At 52.9% G+C, this 25,999-nt stretch overlaps 1 protein-coding gene and 2 long non-coding RNA genes across 7 annotated transcripts in view; 1 reads left to right on the top strand and 2 right to left on the bottom strand.

Moving 5' to 3' along the window:
- SPG7 (SPG7 matrix AAA peptidase subunit, paraplegin) overlaps positions 1-19,287 on the bottom strand; it is a 54,863-nt gene extending 35,576 nt beyond the window's left edge. For all 4 annotated transcript variants that reach the window (XR_004439094.1, XR_004439095.1, XM_033219379.1 and 1 more), the window contains exons 1-4: positions 18,807-19,287; positions 16,501-16,603; positions 13,514-13,603; positions 2,408-2,649 (exon numbers count right to left, since the gene is read on the bottom strand). Coding sequence is in view for 2 of the 4 variants with exons in the window: in XM_033219379.1 (XP_033075270.1) it covers positions 2,408-2,649; positions 13,514-13,603; positions 16,501-16,603; positions 18,807-18,986 (615 nt within the window). In the remaining 2 variants the exon portion in view is untranslated. The remainder of the gene's footprint in view (positions 1-2,407; positions 2,650-13,513; positions 13,604-16,500; positions 16,604-18,806) is intronic.
- LOC117088241 lies at positions 1,636-2,401 on the bottom strand. Of its 2 annotated transcripts, none has more exons than XR_004439097.1 (3): positions 2,164-2,401; positions 1,800-2,082; positions 1,636-1,759 (listed from the first exon to the last, which is right to left on the bottom strand). It is a non-coding gene; the product is annotated as an uncharacterized LOC117088241 (long non-coding RNA). The 2 variants fall into 2 exon arrangements; XR_004439098.1 differs by having other exon boundaries at positions 1,636-1,858; positions 1,896-2,082.
- Positions 19,288-19,694: 407 nt separating the features above from the next.
- LOC117088240 lies at positions 19,695-25,764 on the top strand. Its single transcript, XR_004439096.1, has 3 exons — positions 19,695-19,889; positions 23,609-23,716; positions 24,615-25,764. It is a non-coding gene; the product is annotated as an uncharacterized LOC117088240 (long non-coding RNA).
- The last annotated feature ends 235 nt before the right edge of the window (positions 25,765-25,999 follow it).

The raw sequence follows: 25,999 nt of genomic DNA, 5'->3' as shown, positions 1-25,999 counted from the left end.
ACTTAGCTATGGTGTGTTTAAAACCAGGGTTTCCTGTTCTTAAAACTAGCAAGACAAGGCCGGACATGGTGGCTGACGCCTGTGATCAGGCACTTTGGAAGGTCAAGGTGTGAGGATCACTTGAGGCCAGGAGTTCAAGACCAGCCTGGGCAATATATGAAGACCTCACCTCTCCAAAAAAACCAAAAAATTTAAAAATTAGCCAGGTGCGGCCGGGGTGGTGGGTTACGCCTGTAATCCCAGCACTTTGGGAGGCCGAGGCAGGCGGATCACGAGGTCAGGAGATCAAGACCACGGTGAAACCCCGTCTCTACTAAAAATACAAAAAATTAGCCGGGCGCGGTGGCGGGCGCCTGTAGTCCCAGCTACTCAGGAGGCTGAGGCAGGAGAATGGCGTGAACCCAGGAGGTGGAGCTTGCAGTGAGCTGAGATCGCGCCACTGCACTCCAGCCTGGGCAATAGAGCGAGCCTCTGTCTTAAAAAAAAAAAAAAAAAAAAAAAAAAAAAAATTAGCCAGGTGTGGTGGTGCATGCCTGCAATCCAGCTACAGGGTAGGCTGAGGTGGGAGGATCACCCGAGCCCAGGAGGTCAAGGCTGCAGTGAGCCTACATCACACACCACTGCATCTCAGCCTGGGCAACAGAGGGAGACTCTGTCTCAAAAGAAAAAAAAGAAAGAAAAGAAAAGAGAAGGAAATTCTGAATCCTGAGTAACTCAGCAAAGGGGCAGAAGCTCTGGTGGAGGCCACAGTCATTTCCAGACCCTCGGCTGGGCCACACCAACCCTAGACCACTTTCCTAATCACTGGTCCACACACTGTCCAGGGTTAAAATGCTCCAAGCACAGGTTCTGATGCACTCTTGGAATCTAAAGTTACCAGATCTGGCTGGGCATGATGGCTCACGCCTGTAATCCCACCACTTTGGGAGGTCAAGGTGGGCAGATCACCTGAGATCAGGAGTTCGAGACCAGCCTGGCCCTACATGGAGAAACCCTATCTCTACTAAAAATACAAAAATTAGCCAGGTGTGGTGGTGCACGCCTGTAATCCCAGCTACTGGAGAGGCTGAGGCAGGGGAATCACTTGAACTCGGGAGGCAGATGTTGCAGTGAGTGGAGATCACATCATTGCACTTCAGCCTAGGCAACAGAGCGAGATTGTCTCAAACAAACAAAAAAACTAAAGTGAAAAAAAGACAAAGACAACCAAATAAATGCAAATCAATGGGCTGAGGGCCCAGCATGAGAAGGAAGTATGCCCTCAACTGCAGGTATCCAAAAGGATGGCAACGGCCCGTGTCCACACCCTCACTCACAGGCGCCCACACCCTCACTCACAGGCGCCCACACCCTCACTCACAGGCGCCCACACCCTCACAGGCGCCCACACCCTCACTCACAGGCGCCCACACCCTCACTCACAGGCGCCCACACCCTCACTCACAGACGCCCACACCCTCACTCACAGGCGCCTACACCCTCACAGGCGCCTACACCCTCACTCACAGGCGCCCACACCCTCACAGGCGCCCACACCCTCACTCACAGGTGCCCACACCCTCACAGGCGCCCACCCCTCACTCACAGGCGCCCACACCCTCACAGGCGCCCACATCCTCACTCACAGGCGCCTACACCCTCACAGGCGCCTACACCCTCACTCACAGGCGCCCACACCCTCACAGGCGCCTACACCCTCACAGGCGCCCACACCCTCACTCACAGGCGCCCACACCCTCACTCACAGGCCACCCACACCCTCACAGGCACCTACACCCTCACTCACAGGCACCCACAACCTCACTCACAGGCGCCCACACCCTCACTCACAGGCGCCTACACCCTCACTCACAGGCGCCTACACCCTCACAGGCCACCCATACCCTCACAGGCACCCACACCCTCACTCACAGGCGCCTACACCCTCACTCACAGGCGCCTACACCCTCACAGGCACCCACACCATCACTCACAGGCACCTACAGCCTCACAGGCCACCCACACCCTCACAGGCGCCCACACCCTCACTCACAGGCACCCACAACCTCACTCACAGGCGCCTACACCCTCACTCACAGGCGCCTACACCCTCACAGGCATCCACACCATCACTCACAGGCACCTACAGCCTCACTCACAGGCCACCCACACCCTCACAAGCACCTACACCCTCACAGGTGCCCACATCCTCACAGGCGCCTACACCCTCACTCACAGGCCGCCCATACCCTCACTCACAGGCACCTACACCCTCACTCACAGGCACCTACACCCTCACTCACAGGCACCTACACCCTCACTCACAGGCACCTACACCCTCACTCACAGGCGCCCACATCCTCACTTACAGGCGCCTACACCCTCAGAGGCCGCCCACACCCTCACAGGCACCTACACCCTCACTCACAGGCCGCCCAAACACCACGGCTCCAGGGTGCAGGTAGACTTCCACCATGTCGCTCTCAGGCACCACCTGGACACGCTGCACCTCACCCTTGGCCAGCATCTCGTGGACAAAGTCGTTCCAGGAAATGCTGCCTCCACTGGTGCTGAGAGCATTCAGGAGGCTCATGACAACCGCGATGACCAGCAAGGTGCGCAGCCGCTCTCGGTACATCTGGTCATCCCGCTCACGACGTCTCCTATCCTCTGAGCCGGCAGAGAAGCAAAGGGGAGAAACACACATGTGAGCGTCAGACATGTGTGACATCCAGAGCTTCTTTGGGAAAGTTCAACTGGACTGGGAGGGGCAGCGTCCTGCACGAAAGATCCTGCACTTTCGCCAATTTTTCCCCGAAGTTATCAGAGACAAAGACTAATGGTGTGCTGTTCAAGGTCACCAACACTTCATTCGCTGAGGTCACTTCAGCGAGGAGCCAGAGTGGTTCTCGCCTGAGACAAGAGGAAACCATTTCTAAGTCCAAACACTCAGAGCCGGGCCCAACGGTGCACGCCTGTGGTCCCAGCTACTCGGGAGGCCGAGGCGGGAGGTCAAAGTTGCAGTGAGCCATGATTGCGCCACTGCACTCCAGCCTGGGTGACAGAGCAAGACCGTGTCTCAAAAAACAAATGGCTGTCCCAGGCCATCTGAGCCATCACAGACGCAGCGAGCTCTCTCACTGCAAAGTGCATGCTCACAATGGCCATGAATCCAGTCGCTTGGAGTTTGATCAAATACTAAATATCAAAACATATACATAAATTATTAGAAACAATTAAAACAAATACCTTTTACCACAACCTGCCTCAAGAAATAATACCTTCCCAATCCCACTGAAGACCCTTGGAAACGGTCTTCAGTTGGGAAGACACCCTACCAACAACCATTCTGAACTTTTCACTCATCAGAATGAGTAACATTTAACAGAAAGCTGTAGGTTATTTATCACAACATCTTAAAATAGAACTTTGTTTTTGTTTGTGTTTTGAGACATAGTTTCACTCTTGTCACTCAGGCTGGAGTACATGGCACGATCTCGGCTCACTGTAACCTCCACCTCCCAGGCTCAAGCAATTCTCCTGCCTCAGCCTCCCGAGTAGCTGGGACTACAGGCGCCCGCCACCATGCCTGGCTAATTTCTGTATTTTTAGTAGAGACGGGGTTTCATCATGTTGGCCAGGCTGGTCTCGAACTCCTGACCTGAGGATCCGCCCACCTCGGCCTCCCAAAGAGCTGGGACTACAGGCATGAGCCACCACGCCCAGACTGAAAATAGAACTTAAAAATATCATCAGATACAGGCCGGGCGCGGTGGCTCAAGCCTGTAATCCCAGCACTTTGGGAGGCCGAGACGGGCGGATCACGAGGTCAGGAGATCGAGACCATCCTGGCTAACACGGTGAAACCCCGTCTCTACTAAAAAAAACCTAGCCGGGCGAGGTGGCGGGCGCCTGTAGTCCCAGCTACTCGGGAGGCTGAGGCAGGAGAATGGCGTAAACCCGGGAGGCGGAGCTTGCAGTGAGCTGAGATCGGCCACTGCACTCCAGCCTGGGCGACAGAGCGAGACTCCGTCTCCAAACAAAAAAAAAAAAAAAAAAAAAAAAAAAAAAAAATATCATCAGATACACTATTCAGTCTAAAGGCATATACTCCAGACCACTTGGCTCTAGAATTTTCCCAGAGACCAACTCTTTGTAAGAAGTATCAGGTAAATTCTTCCACATCACCTTCCTCAGTTATTAACACCCTACTGAAGACAAAGCGGCAGCATGCTCAGCTCTCAGAGGATGGAAAAGACACTCGGCCCCTGTTTTTGAGACACTGGGATACCTCGAGGGGAGGTGGACAGGTGCACCCCGCAGGCAGCAGGAGACTGACTCAAGTCCAGCCTGGGGCCAGTGCAGAGGAGATCTGGAGCGGCGGGCGCTCACTCACCCTTCCTGGGGGCCTGCAAGGAGGCATGAAAACAGCACCAGGCAGGGAAGCCAGCAGACGCCTTTGAGGAGGGCATGGTGGGAAACGGACAGCCAGGATGGCCACTGCGCAACGTGCCTGCAGCGGTCACCTCCCGCAGCCCAGGGCACAGGTGGGAGGCAGTCCTGCAGCCAGGCGGGCTCCCCACAGTGATCACCCCAGGGCCCAGGTGGGAAGCAGTCCTGCAGCCAGGCAGGATCCCCACAGTGACCACCCCAGGCCAAGCCGGTCTTCCTTCAAACCCCCTAGGCAGGTAAGTCTCTCCTCCAGCTCTGGGGAGGGTGTGGGTGACGTGCTTTGTCTACAGTGCTTTCCTACAGGATCTCACTCACCCACGGACCCAGGTCTCTACAGCCTGCGGCACCTCTGCTTTACACCGGGAGCAGGAGGGCTGCCTGGTGAGGCCAGCGACAGACCTGTGCCGTCACCCGTGCACAGCCGGTGTCTACGGCAAACCTCTCCATGGGGAGCTCCCCCAAGACGGGCCCAAATTTCTCAAACCAAACCTTCAACTGGTTACCAGTACTCCTAGCTGTCTGTGCACAAGGAACTCGACCTCATTACACACACCTGCTCAGAGCAAGAGCCGAGACCCAGACACAGGCAGGGCTGGGACAAGGACACAAAGGCGAGTCCGAGGGCCAAACCCTCAGATGGGAAGCCCATTTGGTCTCACCACCTCCAAAATACCTGTACCTGCGGACACAGCGCCATGGATCCAGCAGAGGGAACGACGGCATCTCCAGAACACCTGTGCCTGCGGACCCAGTGCCACGGACCCAGCAGCGGGGACAAGAGGTTCACGTGTGCTTGAGACTCACTCACAGTTCTGTTCCTCCCGCACTGTCTAGGGACTTCATGCTGGCATCAAAGCCAGGCCTGGGCACGTCCCACGTACCACCTTCCTTTCCAATCATCATTGTAGATGAATTCAAACAATTTTTCAATCAGCTTAAAAACACAAAATGCAACCTACTGAAAAGGTTTGGCAAAATAATTGCTTTGAAAATATGAAGGTATATTTTAGATATCACTGTGTCTTGTTACAATCAATTCTAATCGTGCATCTAATACCTCAAGCTCCTATTCACAAAGGCAATTACATAAAGCCCACTGCTTATTTCAGAGAGCAAGTTTTGTATTTTATTACCTTTTTTTTTTTTTTTTTTTTTTTTGAGACGGAGTCTTGCTCTGCCGCCCAGGCTGGAGTGCAGTGGCCGGATCTCAGCTCACTGCAAGCTCCGCCTCCCGGGTTCACGCCATTCTCCTGTCTCAGCCTCCCGAGTAGCTGGGACTACAGGCGCCCGGCTCGTCGCCCGGCTAGTTTTTTGTATTTTTTAGTAGAGACGGGGTTTCACCGTATTAGCCAGGATGGTCTCGATCTCCTGACCTCGTGATCCGCCCGTCTCGGCCTCCCAAAGTGCATTACAGGCTTGAGCCACCGCACCCGGCCTTTTTTTTTTTTTAAGACAGTCTCTCTGTAGCCCAGGCTGGAGTGCAGTGGCGCGATCCTGACCTCAGCTCACTGCAAACTCTGCCTCCCAGGTTCACGCCATTCTCCTGCCTCAGCCTCCTGAGTAGCTGGGACTACAGGCACCTGACACCAAGCCTGGCTTTTTTTTTTTTTTTTTTTTGCTTCCTAATAATACATAGCTTTAATAATAATAGCGTTCATAGTAGCCATTTCTCAAACCGGAAACATGACTTATCGTAAGTTTCTATGGCTGGATACAGTGGCTCATACCTTTAATCCCAGCACTTTGGAAGGCCAAGGTGATATGGTTTGGCTGCGTCCCCACCCAAATCTCATCTTGAATTGTAGTTCCCATAATCCTCACACGTTGTGGGAGGGACCTGGTTTACAGTGAATCCGTGGATCTTGTCTCCTAGTTGATACTGTAGAGCCCTCTCACAAGCCCGGTTACTGTTCCATCGCCACGCTCTGTGGTGTGCATGTCTGGATGAGATGGCTTACACCTGTAAGCCCAGCAGTGTGAGAGGCTGAGGAGGGGGATCACTTGAGCCCAGGAGTTCAAAACCAGCCTGGGCAACAGAGCAAGATCCCGTCTCCGCCGCTCAGCAGCCTCAGCGTACACAGTCCCCGCCGCTCGCCACATGGCGTGTGATCAGCGCGGGGCTGGCGAGGGACCCCACTTAACCCGACGTAGGGCGCGGGGCAGGGCTTGCCTGGCTAATTTTTGTATTTTCAGTAGAGACGGGGTTTCACCGTGGTCTCGATTTCCTGACGTCGTGATCTGCCTGCCTCGGCCTCCCCAAGTGCTGGGATTACAAGCATGAGCCACCGCGCCCGGTCTGTATTATATTACTATTATTATTATTTTTTTTGAAACAGAGTCTTGCTCTGTCACCCAGTCTGGAGTGCAGTGGTGTGATTTCAGCTCACTGCAAGCTCCGCCTCCCAGGTTCACGCCATTCTCCTGCCTCAGCCTCCCGAGTAGCTGGGACTACAGGCGCCCGCCACCATGCCTGGTTAATTTTTTTGTATTATTTTAGTAGAGACGGGGTTTCACCGTGTTAGTCAGGATGGTCTCAAACTCCTGACCTCGTGATCCACCCTCCTCGTCCTCCCAAAGTGCTGGGATTACAGACATGAGCCATCACGCCCGGCCTATTATTATTATTTTTGAGACGGAGTCTCACTCTCGCCCAGGCTGGAGTACAGTGGCCGGATCTCGGCTTACTGTAAGCTCCGCCCCCCGGGTTCCCACCATTCTCCTGCCTCAGCCTCCCCAGTAGCTGGGACTACAGGCGCCCTCCACTACGCCCGGCTAATTTTTTATACTTTTAGTAGAGACAGGGTTTCACCGTGTTAGCCAGGATGGTCTCAATCTCCTGACCTCCTGATTCACCTGCCTCGGCCTCCCAAAGTGCTGGGATTACAAGCGTGAGCCACCGCGCCCGGCCTCAGAGAGCAAATTTATGTTCTCAGAGTATCTAATTATTAGAAACTATCTACTTCCAATACTTAATTACCAATTGTGTTTTCTACTAGAAACATGGGGCGCCCTGGGAAACTGTGAGAAACACTTCCTAGCAGCTACTCTAGCTGCCCCGGAGGGACGATCCGGAATCACGACCAACACTGCTCCTTCAGAAGCTCTGTGATCATATCAACAGTGTCCCATTTTCTTCTCTTTTGTATTTTTGTTGAGATGGGGTCTCACTGTCACCCAGGCTGGACAGTGGTGGTGCACTGCAGGAGAAACCCACAGTGCTCCATGAGCACACCTGGGCTCACTGCAGCCTCGACCTCCTGGGCTCAAGTGATCCTCCGACCTCAGCCTCCCAAGTAGCTGGGACTACAGGTGCACGTCACTGCGCCTGGCTAATTTTCAACACTTTAGTAGAAGATGAGGTCTCACACTGTTGCCCAAGCCAGTCTCAAATGACTGAGCTCAGGTGATCCTCCCACTTTGGCCTCCCAAACTGCTGGGATTATAGGTGTGAGCCACTGCACCCAGCCAAATAATTTCCAATAAAAGTAAAATGACAGCTTGGATTTGGTCAACAGCAAACACTTCTGCTTTCATCACAAACATGTAGCCCTTCTCCAGCGAGGGTCAGCCAGGCATGTTAATCCATAGGTGTGTGACACAGGCTGGCTCTTAAGTCCCACTGCATCAGGGAGCAGGATTTGCTCAACAAGACTCTGAGGCCACACAGCCCTCAGGAGAGCCTAGCCCCATCATGACACCTTTTTCTGAAGCTCCTTAGGTTCCAATCGTTTCGCTGTTCAGCGAGTCATCTCTGGCCTCCGTGGCCTCCTCAGTGGCAGGAAGGAGGCCAACAGAACACCCAGAACACAGGAGCACAGAGAACCTTCTTCCAGCCACAAGTGAAAGCAACGCAGGGAAAATCCACATGCTCCATGAGCACACGCAGGCGGATGCCTCGAGAGCCAGGCCAAGGAGGGTCCGCAAACAGGCCCTGCTCACGTTCTGGGGTGGTGTAAACCAGCACAACCCTGTCTGATAACTGCCTGGCAGGATGTATCAAGTGCCGTACATAGTATTTAGTTTCTTTAACTCAAAAATCCTACTTCTGAAACTTTAAGGAAATGAACCTTAAGAAATTTGGGCCAGGCGCAGTGGCTCACACCTGTCATCCCAGCACTGTGGGAGTCGAGACAGGTGGATCACTTGAGTCCAGGAGTTAGAAACCAGCAGGGCAACATGGCGAAAACCCATCTCTACAGGGAAACAAACAAAAGAAAACAACTTAGCTGGGGCTGTCATCCCAGTACTTTGGAAGGCTGAGGTGGGTGAATCACCTGAGGTCAGGAGTTCAACACCAGCCTGGCCAACATGGTGAAACCCCATCTCTACTAAAACTACAAAAATTAGCCAGGCGTGGTGGCACACGACTGCAAGCCCAGCTACTAGGGAGGCTGAGGCAGGAGAATCGCTTAAACCTGGCGGGTGGAGGTTGCAGTGAGCTGAGATTGTGCCACTTTACTCCAGCCTGGGCAACAAAGAGCGAAACTCCATCTCAAAACAAACAAACAAACAAACAAAAGCGCTCTAGGCATAAAGGCACTTCCTCTGCCTGGAAGACCCCCCCATCTCCTTCCCATGAAGTCCTCAACTTCTGTCTAGCCCAAACCTCCAGCACGTCCCTTCCACTGAGCTGCCTGACGCACCTCTTGTTGCCACACCTCCAGTGTTGTGGCCATTTGTGCCTGCGTAGCCAGCACTGCAGGCATCTTCCTCCTGCGTGTTTCCCGGACGGTTATTCAGGATGCTCAGATGAGCCGCCAGCTCACAGAGAACGGGGGGTGTGACCTCAGCACCGGCTGCCTGTGTTCCTGAGGCAGTGCCGCTGCCACAGCGCTCAAGAAACGCACATGTCTCCTGAGCCTCATATGCACACCTCGTGGACGGCAGCCCTCAGGACCACTGGCAAGTTTTGTTGCCAAAATCCTTCTTCGAGGAAAAAAAGTCAATTGTTGACAATTAGATATTATGATCACATGACTCACCTCAATCAGTCATCTAAAAACAAACAGCTGACAGTCAGGCACGGTGGCTCACACCTGTAATCCCAGCACTTTGGGAGGCTGAGGCGGGCGGAGCATGAGGTCAGGAGATCAAGACCATCCTGGCTAACACGGTGAAACCCCATCTCTACTAAAAATACAAAAAAAATTAGCCAGGTGTGGTGGCGGGCACGTGTGGTCCCAGCTACTTGGAGGCTGAGGCAGGAGAAGGGCGTGAACCCAAGAGGCGGAGCTTGCAGTGAGCCGAGATCGTGCCAATGCACTCCAGCCTGGGTGACAGAGCAAGACTCTGCATCCAAAAAAAAAAAGGCTGATACCACTGAGTCTCAAGAAAGCAGGGAAGCAGCCACAGGGGCCATACCAGGCCTATCCCACTCTGAAACCACCCCTGAAGGCAACAGCCCAAGTGCCACACCTGACCCCAATAGACGAGAGGCCTCCAGGGCAGGGGCTCCACCTTGAGGTGTTCACACTTCACAGAAAAGGGGGCGTTTCCCATAAGCAGTTCTGTGAAAATGTTAGGAACTGCTGCCGGGCACAGTGGCTCACACCTGTAATCCAAGCACTTTGGGAGGCTGAGGCGGGCGGATCACCTGAGGTCAGGAGTCCGAGACCAGCCTGACCAACATGGAGAAACTCCATCTTTACTAAAAATACAAAAAAAAATCAGCCAGGTGTGGTGACGCATGCCTGTAATCCCAGCTACTTGGGAGGCTGACGCAGGAGAATCACTTGAACCCAGGAAGCAGACGTTGTGGTGAGCCAAGATCACACCATTGCACTCCAGGCTGGGCAACAAGAGCGAAAGTCCGTCTCAAAAAAAGAAAACAAAAAAATGTTAGCAACCACGTTTTTTCTAGTTAAATTTCTGAATGCGAAGTAACTGTAGTTTCTCACGTAGTTGTAAGAAATGGTACAGAGCAGGCCGGGCACAGTGGCTCACGCCTGTAATCCCAGCACTTTGGGAGGGCCGAGGCGGGCAGATCACAAGGTCAGAAGTTCGAGAGCAGCCTGGCCAACATAGTGAAACCCCGTCTCTACTAAAAGCAAACAAAATTAGCTGAGTGTGGTGGCGTGTGCCTGTAATCCCAGCTATTCAGGAGGCTGAGGCAGGAGAATTGCTTGAACCCAGGAGGTGGAGGTTGCAGTGAGCAGAGATCGAGCTACTGCACTCCAGCCTGGGTGACAGAGGGAGACCCTGTCTCAAAAAAAAAAAAAAAAAAAGAAAGAAAGAAATGACACGGAGCAGTACCTTGTCCACCTGCTCCCAGTGGTTCCATCTTGTAAAACTATGAACAGCATCACAGCTGGGCTCTCCCACCACGACAGTCCGCCAAGCTTCCTGGGGTGGTCCAGTGACATGCGCCGTGTGCATGCTTATGTGCTCACCACAGCCCAGGCAGGGAACAGTCCAACCACAGGCTCCCTTGGGCTGTCTCCCTCCCCATCCTTAGCTCCTAGCAACCACGAATCTGTGTTCCATCTCTTTAATTGTTGTCTTTAGAGAACGCGCTATAAAAAACTGAAAACCATACGGAATGTGATCTTTCGGGTCTTCCTTTTTTCACTCAGCGTAATTCCTTCCAGATTAACCCGCGTTATCAGTGAGCGGTATGCCAAGCAACTACTTTTCTACTTTTTGGGCAACCACTACTTACAATCATTCTGCACAGCTGGCAAAGCTGTTTCTAAGCCACATTCAGTATGGTTCTTTCATTTAAGGAGGTGGCAAAAGAATCTTCACGTGAACAGACCCGATGCAGTTCAGCTGAAGGCCTGTCCAAGGGCTGGGACTGGGCATGTCTGATGTGCTGTGTGTATCTGATGGAGTCAACGGTCCTGAAAACCCACACAAACCAACTCCCCCCACAACCACAGCAGAAGGCCCAGGGGAAACCCAAAATAGGTTCTCACAAGAAAGATTATTTGGCTCAGTAAACAATTATCCTCTAATGCAAATTTAGCAGACATTATTTTCTCAAAGCAAACCACAGTTCAACCCAAAACAGAATAAACCTAAGACAATAGCTTGGCCAGGCAAGGTGGCTCACGGCTGTCATCCCAGCACTTTGGGAGGCCGAGGCAGGCAGATCACGAGGTCAGGAGATTGAGACCATCCTGGGTAACATGGTGAAACCCTGTCTCTACTAAAAATACAAAAAATTAGCCGGGCATGGTTGTGGGCGCCTGTAGTCCCAGTTACTCGGGAGGCTGAGGCAGGAAAATTGCTTGAACCCGGGAGGCGGAGTTTGCAGTGAGCCGAGATTGTGCCATTGCACTTCAGCTTGGGCAATAAGAGTGAAACTCTATCTCAAAAAAAAAAGACAATCAGGCTGCGCGTGGTGGCTCATGCCTGTAATCTCAGCACTTTGGGAGGCTGAGGTGGGCAGATCAGGAGGTCGGGAGATCAAGACCATCTTGATTAACACGGTGAAACCCCATCTCTGCTAAAAATACAAAAAATTAACAGGGTGTGGTGGCGGGCGCCTGTAGTCCCAGCTACATGGGAGGCTGAGGCAAGAGAATCGCTTGAACCCAGGAAGTGGAGGTTGCAGTGAGCAGAGACTGAGCCACTGTACTCCATCCTGGGTGACAGAGCGAGACTCTGTCTCAAAAACAAACAAAGACACAAAAAATTAGCTGGGCATGGTGGCAGGCACCTGTAAGCCCAGCTACTTGGAAGGCTGAGGCAGGAGAATTGCTTGAACCCAGGAGGCGGAGCCTGCATTCAGCCAAGATCATACCATTGCACTCTAGCCTGGGCAACAGAGTGAGACTCTGGCAAAAAAAAAAAAAATAAAATAAGTCAAACGACACACTTTATTGAAATGCTGAAGAATACAGGGGAAGAGCCCTGAAATCAATTCAAAACAGTTTCGTATGAAGATTCAGAAGTCTTTTAAAAGATAGTTCTGAGTGGCTGTAGGCACTGACACTTACTGTAAAACCTACAGGATGCTGAAGATGAGCCTAAAGCCAGAAACACCTAAACTGAATCCACCGGAGAACACTGGTGTCCCTTCCCACAGTTATCACCTCCCCTCCAGAGCCCAGCAGGGAGAGTCAGAGCTCCTCTCGCACAGAGTAAAACTGTCCCTGGCCTTGGCAAATGCAGCATCTCACCCAAAATCAACTAACCAGGACGTCACTCCTGAAACACACTCCTGCTAAACTCGAATTCACAATAATCACCCCATCATCCAGTAGCTGAACTATCATTTCCACATCCTGAAAGCTTTCCTGAAAAGCAACATGGGAAAAAAAGAAGTCCATATGACAGTTCCTCACTCTCCTTCAAAGGTCAGGTGTCTTTCTAGAAAGATGAGCTCTGCTGTGCAGGGCGTCCATCTGCCAACGCTGATTTCCAGCGAGAGGCCTCAAGGATCCAAAAGCAAAGCATTCCTGAAGCTGACTTCCACCCTGATGCCCCTTAGGGCTGTGAATCTGAAGCTGAGCCTCCAACTTCTGGGCTCAAGCGATCCTCCTACCTCCTGAGTAGCTATGACTACAAGTGCACACACCACCATGCCTGGCCAATTTTTTTTTTTTTCTTTTCGTGTAGATTGGGTCTTTTTAAATTTAAATTTTCTTTTTTTTTTGAAACGGAGTTTTGCTCTTGTTGCTCAGACTGGAGTGCAGTGGTGTGATCTCGGCTCACAGCAACCTCCACCTCCTGGGTTCAAGCAATTCTCCTGCCTCAGCCTCCCAAGTAGCTGGGATTACAGGCGTGCGCTATCATGCCCGGCTAATTTTGTATTTTTAGTAGAAATGGGGTTTCGCCATGTTGGCCAGGCTGCAGGTGATCTGCCTGCCTCAGCCTCCCAAAGTGTTGGGATTACAGGTGTGAATCACTGCACCCGACCTTTTATTTTAATTTTTAGTGAGATAGGGTCTCGCTATGTGGCATAGGACTCAAGTGATCCTTCCACCTGGGCCTCCAAAGTGTTTCAATTACAGGTGTGAGCCGCTGCACCCGGCCCATCTCCCCACTTTCCAGACTGGTTTCACCTTGCTCAGAGGAGAACAGAGACATGAAGACAGCCAGAGGGAGTCACTGACTGAAGAACATTAGATGAATGTACCTTCGTCCTCTTCAGGAGCCTTCCCCTTCGACTTATTCTTCTCCTTATTCTTCTGCTTCATCCTTGAGGTGTTAAAATAGAAAGTACCACCTATAAGAAATAGAGAAAGGATTTAACAATTGATATTTGCAACACCACAGGGGAGGCATACAGGAGAACAGTGTACTGCTAAATAAACAAAGCAAAACAGAAACCAACTGAAAAACCTAGTTATATCCATAAGATTTGTAAATTTGAAATAAAGTATTTCACATATTACTTAGTCCAGTATTTCCTAATTACAGAATAATAAACTATTTTAACTTATGAAGTTGAATATCTTTGCTATTTAAATTGCTAATGGGAGGGAACAAAAAGTAGTTATGAACACAAATTTGGGAAAATATCACGAATCCCTTTAATAGATGAAGTTGCTTTAAAATAACTTAAAACAGGCGCAGGAGCTCATGCCTGTCATCCCAGCACTTTGGGAGGCCAAAGCAGGTGGATCATGAGGTCAGGAGTTCAAGACCAGCCTTGCCAAGAGGGTGAAACCCTGTCTCTACTAAAAATACAAAAATTAGCCGGACGTGCTGGCAGGTGCCTGTAATCCCAGCTATTGGGGAGGCTGAGGCAGAACTGCTTGAATCTGGGAGGCGGAGGTTGCAGTGAGCTGAGATCGCACCACGGCACTCCAGCCTAGGTTACAGAGCAAGACTCTGACTCACAAGTGGCTTCCAGAGAGGTGGCAACAGCAGCAGCCCAGCCACGACCAAGAGGGGCTGGTACGACACTCCTTGCCCAAAATCTGAACAAATCAGCGTTTACAAATGGGAGAGGCCAGGTGCAGGGGCTCACACCTGTAATCCCAACACTTTGGGAGGCCAGTGGAGGAGGATGGCTTGAGCCCAGGAATTCAAGACCAGCCAGAGCAACATGGGCAAAATCTCGTCTCTCAAAAAACAACAAATGTAGCTGTACACAGTGACACATGCCTGACCTCCCAGCTACTCAGGAGGCTGAGGTGGGAGGAGCACCTTGGCCCAGGAGGTTGAGGCAGCAGTGAGTAGAGACTGTGCCTGGGCAACAGGGCAAGACCCTGTCTCAAAGAATAATACAAATAGGGAAAGAGTTTCACAACCATGACCTGAAATGTAACTTTCTTCACAAAGACATGAACGGCTTCACCAATGAAACGACCCTGGTTGCCACCTGCACGTCACCTCAGGTGTTGAGAGGGCTGATGCATGTGCTTCCTGTTTACAGCCACGGGCACCCACGGGCTGACACTAAACACTGACAGCAGATGGGCAGGTTGCTGGCGCACAGCCGGTGGATGGGCACGGCACTCTCCCTGCCCATGTGTTGGTACAGGCTGTTTCATGTCAGGAGTAGAAACATTTTACTGTTTCCCTGCTCCAACCCCATAAAGGGGAGCGAGAAATAAAGGTGAGAGGTGTCAATCCTTCAGGTTCTTTAACCTAAAGTCAAGAGAGACCAAAGAATGTCACAAGGTTTCATTAAACGATTTATTGAAGAGCAAATTATTTGCAGGGTATTTTTAGCGACTGTGTGGATATAAAACATCTGAAGTCACTTTGTAAATCCTTAGTAAACTATTCTTGCAGCTGACTAGATAACATGAAAAACCTTTTCCAAGCAGCCCAGTTACTAGAATACAGCAGAATGTTTTTTAAAAAAGGACAACTTGGCCAGGTGTGGTGGCTTACGCCTGTCATCTCAACACTTCGGGAGGCCAAGGAAGGCTGACCGCTTGAGTCCAGGAGTTCAAGACCAGCCTGGGAAACGTGGCAAAGTCCCATCTCTACAAAAAAAATACTCCCCCAAAATTAGCTAGGCGCTGTGGTGTGTGCCTGGAGTCCCGGCTCTACAGAAGGCTGAGGTGGGAGGATCACTCGAGCCCTAGAGGTCAAGGCTCTACAACTGTGGGTGAGGGGAGTAAAGAGGCCCCTTTGGGCCTGGGCAACAAAGTGAGATCTCATCTCTACAAAAGATAATTAGCCGAGTGTGATGGTACACGCCTGCAGTGCTAGCTACTCCAGAAGCAAAGTGGGGAAGACCATTCAAGCCCAGGAGTTCTAGGCTGTAGTGAGCTCTGATCACACCACTGCACTCCAACCTGTGCAACAAGGCGAGATTCCGTCTCTAAAATAAAATAATTAAAAAAAAGAAAACAATATCTGCCTTGTCGCTTCTGTGTTTTTTTGTTTAGAAACAGAGTCTCGCTCCGTCACCCAGGCTGGAGTGCAGCCGCGCGATCTCGGTTCATCTCGCTCCGTCACCCGGGCTGGAGTGCAGTGGCGCGATCTCGGTTCCTCTCGCTCCGTCACCCGGGCTGGAGTGCAGCTCAGTCACCCAGGCTGGAGTGCAGCTCAGTCACCCAGGCTGGAGTGCAGCGGCGCGATCTCGGCTCATCTCGCTCCGTCACCCGGGCTGGAGTGCAGCGGCGCGATCTCGGCTCATCTCGCTCCGTCACCCGGGCTGGAGTGCAGCGGCGCGATCTCGGCTCATCTCGCTCCGTCACCCGGGCTGGAGTGCAGCGGCGCGATCTCGGCTCATCTCGCTCCGTCACCCGGGCTGGAGTGCAGCGGCGCGATCTCGGTTGTCTCCCTCAGTCACCCGGGCTGGAGTGCAGCGGCGCGATCTCGGTTCGTCTCCCTCAGTCACCCGGGCTGGAGTGCAGCGGCGCGATCTCGGTTCGTCTCCCTCAGTCACCCGGGCTGGAGTGCAGCGGCGCGATCTCGGTTCGTCTCCCTCAGTCACCCGGGCTGGAGTGCAGTGGCGCGATCTCGGTTCGTCTCACTCAGTCACCCGGGCTGGAGTGCAGTGGCGCGATCTCGGTTCATTTCCCTCAGTCACCCGGGCTGGAGTGCAGCGGCAGCCTCAGCCTTGAACTCCTGGGCTCAAGCGACACTCTGGCCTCAGCCTCCCAAGCAGCTATAGGCGTGCACTGTCATGCTCAGCTGCTTCTTTCAACAGATACATACCTAAAAGTTGCCAGAGTCTGACTGGATTCTGAACTAAATGTTGTTTCAACAACAATCCGTTGATCCCTTCAAAGGTAGAGGTGAGCAGTCTCAACTGTAAGCTCTGAAAAAAACCCAACACTGGACGTCACACTAACATTAGAGAGTACTATAGCAATGCAGACTAAACATCGGTTTTAAAAGTTCAAATAGATATTTGTAGTATCTACATTGCCCTGAAATATGAAATAATAGTCTGAGCAATATTTCAAAGCTTTAGGTAACATCAAAATGTCAAAAGCAAGTAAACAGGTTAAAACACAGTAATTGGCCAGGCGTGGTGGCTCACGTCTGTAATCCCAGCACTGTGGGAGGCCGAGGTAGGTGGATCACCTGAGGTCAGGAGTTCGAGACCAGCCTGGCCAACATGGTGAATCTCTATCTCTAGTAAACATACAAAAACTAGCCGGGCGTGGTGGTGCATGCCTGTAATCTCAGCTACTCGGGAAGCTGAGGCAGGAGAATCATGTGACCCCGGGAGGCGGAGGCTGCAGTGAGCCGAGATGGCGCCACCGCACTCCAGCCTGGGCGACAAAGGGAGACTCTGTCTCAAAATACAAACAAACAAAAAAATCACGATAGTGGCCAGGCTTGGTGGCTCATGTCTGTAATCCCAGCACTTTGGAAGGCTGAGGTGGGAGGATCGCTTGGGCCCAGGAGGCAGAGGCTTCAGGGAGCCATGACCAGGCCACTGCACTCCAGCCTGGGCGACATAGCAAGACTTTGTCTCCAAAAAAAAAAAAAAAACCGGAAGAAAGAAAACGAAACACACAGAACTGCATTGGCTGCTATCCCATGGCCTGAAGCTTCTGCAGGGGAAAGGGAAGCGGCCCAGCTCTCCAAAGGCCCACAGTGGCTGCCCAGACCCGGGACTCCTGCTGTCACCAGAGAGTGGCTCTTTGTAGAACATTTCCAGGCACGAAATCAGTTAACAAGTATATACTTTCAGCGTTCTCCTTTCAAGATAAACATTTTCCCATTTAGATGTGTTTTATGGCCGGGCACGGTGGCTCATGCCCTGTAATCTCAGCACTTTGTGAGGCCGAGGCGGGCGGATCACAAGGTCAAGAGATCGAGACCATCCTGGTTAACATGGTGAAACCCTGTCTCTACTAAAAATACAAAAATTAGCTGGGTGTGGTGGCGCGCACCTGTAATCCCAGCTACTCCGGCGGCTAAGGCAGGAGAACTGCTTGAATGCAGGAGGCGGAGGCTGCAGTGAATCAAGATCGCATCACTGCACTCCAGCCTGGAGACAGATCGAGATCTCTGTCTCAAAAATAACCTAATCAACAACAACCTAAAAGGCGTGGGCTAAGCTCCTACGCGAGGGCTCAGACAAAAAAACACCGGCCCAAAAGCTCAAGGACACAGAGTCTGGTTTTCGGGAGGAGATGCTATCCTATCCTTAGCAGAACCTGAAACAAGACTTCTCCACAGGCGGTGCTCGATGACTTTCTATCAATAACGTGCCAAACTACATTACAACAGCAACATGCAGCCACAGGGTATTTTGCGCACACAGAAACGTTCTGGGCCCCCAACTCGGCAGTGACCACCCTAACTGGAAGGCGCTGGAGTTCCTGGTGATGGAATCGATCCACAGGCGCGGACTGTAAATTACCGCTCCGCCGGAAACCGTTACAGGATTCCACTTTAAAACGCCACAGGAGGCCGGGCGCGGTGGCTCAAGCCTGTAATCCTAGCACTTTGGGAGGCCGAGACGGGCGGATCACAAGGTCAGGAGATCGAGACCACCCTGGCTGATACGGTGAAACCCCGTCTCTACTAAAGAATACAAAAAACTAGCCGGGCGATGAGGCGGGCGCCTGTAGTCCCAGCTACTTGGGAGGCGGAGGCAGGAGAATGGCCTAAACCCGGGAGGCGGAGCTTGCAGTGAGCTGAGATCCGGCCACGGCACTCCAGCCTGGGCGACAGAGCCAGACTCCGTCTCAAAAAAAAAAAAAAAAAAAAAAAAAACGCCACAGGGAGACAGGTAGAGCACATCCACACACAACGCAAGGGTTGGGAAACCGCGCGCCGAGGACTGCGCGGATCCCAGACCCGCCTCTTCCCGGGCCCAGCGCCCACGCGCCCGGGCCCCAACAGTTGCTCCGCGCCGAGGTCCGCAGCTGGAGGATCCGCGGGCCCACAGGCTTAGGCTCCCACACCGCAGGGGCCCGGAGGCCTCCGACCCGCCCCGCCGGGCGCGGCGATACAGAGCAGAGCGGAGAGGGAGGTGGGGCCCGGACGCCGCGGGGATTTACCTGCAGGGCTCGGCCTCCAGCTTCGGCGAGGTCCCCCGGAGGCCTGCTGGCCAAGTACGGCCGGCCCCTCCAGGACCTGGCGGGGAACCCTGGACTCCAGCCCGCGCTTGGGCCCCACAGCCGCCCAGGACCCGGGCCTGGACCCCGGCGTAGGGCGCGGAGCAGCAGAAGCACGGCCATGTCGGCCTGAAAGCCACGCCTGCGCCGTCCGCGGGGCGCCACGGGGCGCCTGCGCGGCGGGGGTGGGCGGGGCCTGACTAGGCGCCTGCGCGGTCCCCCCGGTGCCGCGCCCGGGCGCCTCCTGCCGCACCCCCGAGCCCGAGCCCGAGCCCGAGCCCGCCTCCCTTGCGGCTGCCTGAGGCCCCGGTACGGGGGCGCGCGTCTGCGAGAAGGCCGCGGGTGCTCTGGCTTTTTTTTTTGGACGCCAGCCTTGTATTTCCGGGGCCTGGCGGGTGAATAACCGGCCGGGTCGTGGCTGCGTGGTCGCGCTCCGCCCGCGCAGAGGGGCCGAGGGGCCTCCCGCCCGGGCAGCCTCCGTCACCCGCAGGGCTCGGTTACAGGCGAGGGCGGACGGCGCGGGCCGGAATCCCGCCTGCGAGGAGAGGCCCGCGCTGAGGAGGGCGGCGCGGGAGGCTTCGGGTCGGGAGGGCCCCTTAGGGGCTGAGGAGCACAGGAAGGGGGCGGTTTTCCTGCGTCTTGAGCCTCCCGAGGACGGGGACTGGAGTTGCAGCCGCCGCAGGAAGGGCAGCCCGGGAGGAGGAAGGTCGTGAGGCGGGGAGCGCGCGCGCGTCTGCAGAGCTCTGACTTAGGAGCGCGCCGTCCTGTCCTGTCCCCTCGGACTGACTCACCTCGGAGGCGCTTCTAGCCTCGGTCCTGCCCCGGGCGCTGCGCGAGCCCATTGTGGGAAGCCGGGAAGAGGCGCTGTTCTCTTCGGGGTCTGCACTCCGGGCCCGGGCAGGGTCCCTCGTGGGCTCCTCCGCCACCCCCACCCCTTCCTCCGTCCGCCTTAGGTCTAGAGCTGACGCCAAGAACTGCAAAGCTCGTTGAGTAGGAAAAGCAAAGACTAGACCGTCTGTTACAGAGGTAGGGTGAGGGTGACCGATTTATTTTTATGCTTTTCTGTATTCCCCAAATTCATAACAATGAATGCTGGGAACGACAGCCAACATCACCGAGTGCCTAGCTCCGTCTCGAACACCCATGTAATACAACCCTATGCAGCAAACACCTCTATTTTACACGTAAGGAAACAGATTCAGAAGCATTGGAAGTAACCGGCCCAGGATCACAGCTCTGAAGTTAAGGCAGAATTTCAGGGCCGGTCTGGTTGGTTTCTGGACCTGCACTCCCTCCACCACTACAGACGAGATTGCAAAGTCTGTAGGCTGCGTGTCATCCTCCCTCTTCCTCAGCCCCGAAACGCTCAGGAAAGTGTTTTCAGTATCGTGGTTATCCGCCCTCAGCCCTCCAGTGGGCCGGGTGCCTCTGCAGAGGTGCTCGTGGCTGGGGAGGTGTTCTGTTGGTTTGTGGAGACGGCCTCCCCCTAAACCCAGGGCTAACACTGATTTTCACAACTGAACCGCTTTTCCTTTTGCTTCTTGTTGTACAGTCTGCCTTGGCAATGAATCCAACCTTGCCATTTCCTCCTCCTCTATTTTTTTCTTTCCCCGATTGAAAGACACCAGGTGGGCCGGGCGCGATTCCACGCCCCTCCCCGCCCTGCCCCGCTTAATCCCAGTACTTCCGGAGGTCGAGGTGGGCCGATCACGAGGTCGGGAGATCGAGACCATCCTGGCTAACACAGTGAAACCCCGTCTCTACTAAAAATACAAAAAAATTAGCCGGGCGTGGTGGCGGGCGCCTGTAGTCCCAGCTATTCGGGAGGCTGAGGCAGGAGAATGGCGTGAACCTGGGAGGCAGAGCTTGCAGTGAGCCGAGATCGCAACACTGCACTCCAGCCCGGGCGACAGAGCGAGACTCCATCTCAAAAAAAAAAAAAAGACATCAGGTGGACTTGGTCAGAGGGCTATATAGCTTGCCATCGTCCTGCTGTCACCCTCTCTCCAGCCTTGTCCCGTGACCAACCTAACCAAACTTCTAAGAGTTTTTTGTGTCCAAGAAGTGACCGAGCTCCACAACCCGTTATGCCTGTGCGTTCAGAGGATTTGTGACTTTTTTTTTTTTGAGGTGGAGTCTCGCTCTGTTGCCCAGGCTGGAGTGCAGTGGCACGATCTCCGCTCACTGCAAGCTCCGCCTCCTGGATTCGCACCATTCTCCTGCCTCACCCTCCCCAGTAGCTGGGACTACAGGCGCCCACCACCACGCCCAGCTAATTTTTTCTATTTTTAGTACAGACGGGGTTTCACAGTGTTAACCAGGATGGTCTCGATCTCCTGACCTCGTGATCTGCCCGCCTCGGCCTCCCAAAGTGCTGGGATTACAGGCGTGAGCCACCACGCCCAGCCGAGGATTTGTGACTCAAAGTCCACACATTTGGATGTGTTTGGTAAGTTTAAGATGTAGTCCTATTAATATTGTCTGAGATAATTTAAAATTGTTTCCTGGCAATTCATCAGAAGCAGTGTGGGGTGTTGGCAAGAGGCCTTCTCTGGGGAAAGAACACTGGGTTCTGTCCTTCTTGGCCTATGACCTTAAGCAAGTTGTTAACTTCCCCAAGCCTCAATCTTCTCAGCAGTAAAATGGGGATGATAATTATCTGCAAAGCAAGGCTAATATCAGCCTTGGGTTTCCCACAGGGTGGTTATAAAGATAAAATGCAATAAATGTGTGTGAGGGCAATTGACGAGCCAGGAAGGAAGCCTTGGCATCCAGAGTTATTACTAGGATGTCATGGGAAATGCGGGTATGGGAACAGAGTGTTGATGCATTTATTCAAACTCATCTCTTTAACAACCGTGCTTTGAAGGCTGGCTGCGTCCCAGGCCCTACAGGTGAACCGTGACTCAATTTCAGCCCTGGCTGTAGTGGCAGCAGCAGAGGCTCATGTAGCCTCAAGCAATAGGGGTTTTGTTTAAGGATTCGGGTGCCCCATGGTTTGGGGTTTTTTTGTTTGACTCCATGATTTGGATTCAAGAAGAAGAATCTGTAGGAGAGTGGCCTCCCGGGTCTGCCTTTGCCCTCAGAGCCTGCAGCAGAGCAGGACGATTGCCTTCCCTTCTCCACCCTGTGTGTTCTTTCTGTGCTTCCTAACTGCTGCTTGCTCATTTGTACTTCCGCGTCACCCCTCCTCAGCCCTCTGAACTCTGCTCTTGGACTTGGTGCGACTTCCCTTCCCCGCCTGTTCTCTAGAGAGGCAGTCTCTTGGTGACTCCTGGTTTGGATCAGGGCACACGTTAGGTCTCTGGATGGCTACCAACCCCAGGTTCCCTCAGCTCTAGCCCCATCAGAGAGGAGGCCTCAGGAGCGCCTAAGGCAGCCCTGGGCTGTGGGAAGGGAAGGTGGGCAGAGAGGAGGCCCCATGCCTTTGTTCCCTGTTAATGCAGCAGCGTCCTGTGCTCTGTCCCTTATTCCTGCTGTCAGCTGAAGGACTTCAGGCAAGCTGCTCTACAAACTTAAGTTGCTTGATCTATCAAATAGTGATATTTAACATTCTGGAGACAGAAGTTGATCTTTGGGACTTTTTTTGGTTTTAAGATCTAGGCTGGCTGGGGCGGTGGCTCATGCCTGTAATCCCAGCACTTTCAGAGGCCGAGGCGGGCGGATCATGAGGTCAGGAGATTGAGGCCATCCTGGCTAACATGGTGGAACCCAGTCTCTACTAAAAATAGAAAAATTAGCTGGGCGTGGTGGCAGGCGCCTGTAGTCCCAGCTACTTGGGAGGCTGAGGCAGGAGAATCACTTGAACCTGGGAGGCAGAGACTCCATCTCAAAAAAAAAAAAAAAAAGATCTAGGCTTCTGGCTGGGTGCTATGGCCCACGCCTGTAATCCCAGCACTTTGGGAGGGCACGGCAGGCAGATCACTTGAAGTCAGGAGTTCAACACCAGGCTGGTCAACATGGTGAAACTGTCTCTACTAAAAATACAAAAAGATTAGCCAAGCTTGGTAGCAACACACCTGTAGTCCCAGCTACTCGGGAGGCTGAGGCATGAGAATCACTTGAACCTGGGAGGTGGAGGCTGCAGTGAGTTAAGATCGTGCCACTGTACTCTAGTCTAAGTGATGAGTGAGACCCTGTCCTTTTTTTTTTTTGAGACAAAGTCTCACTCTGTAGCCCAGGCTGGAGTACAGTGGTGCGATCTCAGCTCACTGCAGCTTTGCCTCCCAGGTTCAAGCGATTCTCCTGCTTCAGCCTCTCGAGTAGCCGGGATGACAGCCATGAGCCATTGCACCAGACCGACTTGTCTCAAAAAAAAAAAAAAAAAAAAAAGATCTAGGCTTCCTTATTACTATCTGAAGAAATAATTACGTTTGCTTCTTTCCAAATTTGGCAGTAACTAAATTTAAACAAAAATCTTTGTTTTTTTGAGACGGAGTGTTGCTCTGTCGCCCAGGCTGGAGTGCAGTGACTGGATCTCACCTCACTGCAAGCTCCGCCTCCCGGGTTCCTGCCATTCGCCTGCCTCAGTCTCCTGAGTAGCTGGGACTACGGGCGCCCGCCACCTCAGCCAGTAGTTTTTTGTATTTTTTAGTAGAGACAGGGTTTCACCGTGTTAGCCAGGGTGGTCTCGATCTCCTGACCTTGTGATCCGCCCATCTCGGCCTCCCAGAGTGCTGGGATTACAGGCATGAGCCTCTGCACCCGGCCAACAAAAATCTTTTGTAGCACATTTGCTTTTGCAGTTAGCCTGTTGGCCTCCAGAGTTCCTGGACTGCTGCGCCCATGATGGCCGCCAAAGCTGCACCCATGGCGACTCTTCCTGCTGAAGCAAAGCCCCGCAGGACAATAAGGTACGTGTTGAGTATGAGGATGTCTTACATAAAACATGTCACCTTGTGGAATGCTTGAAAACAAACAAGTTCATCTCTGTAAATTTTAGTAAATTTTCTTCCTGAAGCTCTTTCTTGGGGAAACAGTTACTTCTCATATCACTTGTTAATTGGGCTTTACTCACCCCATGTACAACCAGATTTTATTTTTCTTTAAAAGATGGGGCCGTTGGCCGGGTGCGGTGGCTCAAGCCTGTAATCCCAGCACTTCGGGAGGCCGAGATGGATGGATCACGAGGTCAGGAGATCGAGACCATCCTGGCTAACACCGTGAAACTCTCTCAAAAAAAAGAAAAAAAATGAACTTTCCATCTTTTTTTCTTTTTTTTTTGAGATGGAGTTTTGCTCGTTGCCCAGGCTGGAGTGCAATGGCGCGATCTCGGCTCACTACCACCTCCGCCTCCCGGGTTCAAGCCATTCTCCTGCCTCAGCCCCGAGTAGCTGGGATTATAGGCGCGTGCCACCACACCCGGCTAATTTTGTATTTTTAGTAGAGATGGGGTTTCTCCATGTTGGTCAGGCTGGTCTCGAACTCCGGACCTCAGGTGATCTGCCTGCCTCGGCCTCCCAGAGTGCTGGGATTACAGGCGTGAGCCACCACGCCTGGCAGAAAGTCCATTTCTGCTAGCAAGAAACCTGTACAGGAATTTGAGCATGACTAAATAATCATGTATTCCTCAGTGTTTCTTTAGACTGTTGGGTGTGGGACTTTGGAGAGGTGTTTAAGGACCTGGAAGGGACAGCCTATGTCCTCTCCACGTGACAGGAATCCCCACAGCCCTGGGCAGTGCATTCCAAGTTCGCCAACGTGGCAACTTAAAACAACAAATACTTATCTCACTCTGTTTCTGAGGGTCAGGAATCTGGGAGTGGCTCGACTGGACCGTTTAGTCTCTTGGACTGGACGAGCTTGCAGTCCAGCTGATTGATGGCCAGGGCTGTGGTCGTCTGAAGCCTGACTGGTGCTGGAGGACCTGCGTTGCGTCCGTCCAGGGTGGAGAACTCACGCAGCTGTTGCCAGGAAGCCTCAGCTCCTCGTCACGTGGGCCCTTCCCCAGAGCCAGTGACCAGAGGGCAGGAGTCACAGCCTTTTCCATCCTCAACTCAGAACTGACCATCACCTCTGCCAAACTGGTCGCCAAAACCCACCTTGGACAATGTGGGAGGGACTGGCCGGGGTATGAATTATCAGGTGACGGGGTCACGGAGGGCCAGCTTGGCTGCTGAGCATATTGATGAGTGTATTGAGATCTGCTCAGCAAGACGTATCCAGGCAGCTCCTCATGGCTCCTGACCATATGGACCAGGCCCAGGCCCAGCCTTCACAGCCACTGATCAACTCAGGAACAGAAAGTCAAACCTGTTAAGTCCGTCCTCTCGATTTGTATTTGGAGAAGAGACTTTGCCTTTCGGGTCCCAGAGCTAGAAGTGTGAACTGTGAAGAGAGCTGTTAGCATCTTTCCACCTGGTGAGGAAGCCAGCCATGGCTGAAGAGGACCAGGCCCACAGAGTGGAAAAGAAGGCAGGAGATAAGCGTCCCGGAGCCAGGCCTGTGTCCCTAGATCCAGTCCTTTGAAGGGGCATGTTCCCTTTCATTTCCTTGTCATGAGCCAATCCCCTTTCTACTATGTTGCCTAAGTCCATTAGCTACTGGGCTGCTCACACTGGCCAGAGGCCAGGGGACCTTCCTGAACATCCCTGGCAACGGTTCAGAAGCCTCATATGGGTTCAGCTACTAGGAAAGAATGATCATCTCTGGGCATCAATTTATAGCCTATTCCTAAAAGTAACTAGTTTGAGGTGTCTCTGGTCCCAGGGAGTATTCCTTAGGGGAATGATACGCTATTTGAAGCGAGAAAGGGTTTGCTGGTCTGTGGCTGGTCTCCCAGTTTTATTTTTACTTATTTTTTGAGACAGAGTTTCACTCTTGTTGCCCAGGCTGGAGTGCAATGGTGCATTCTTGGCTCATCATTGCAACCTCAGTCTCTGGGGTTCAAGTGATTCTCCTGCCTAGTCTCCCAAGTAGCTGGGATTACCGGCACCTGCCACCAAGTCTGGGTAATTTTTATAGTTTTTAGTAGAGATGGGGTTTCAGCATGTTGGCCAGGCTGGTCTCAAACCCCTGACCTCAGGTGATCTGCCCGCCTTGGCCTCCCAAAGTGTTGGGATTGTAGATGTGAGCCACTGCACCTGGCCTGGTCTCCCAGTTTTGAATTGAATGTGCCACGTAGCCAACAGGATGCT

Source organism: Trachypithecus francoisi, unplaced genomic scaffold, assembly GCF_009764315.1.
Source record: "Trachypithecus francoisi isolate TF-2019V2 unplaced genomic scaffold, Tfra_2.0 Lachesis_group10, whole genome shotgun sequence".
NCBI classification, from domain to species: Eukaryota; Metazoa; Chordata; class Mammalia; order Primates; family Cercopithecidae; genus Trachypithecus; species Trachypithecus francoisi.
This window is presented reverse-complemented; position numbering and strand designations above follow the sequence as displayed.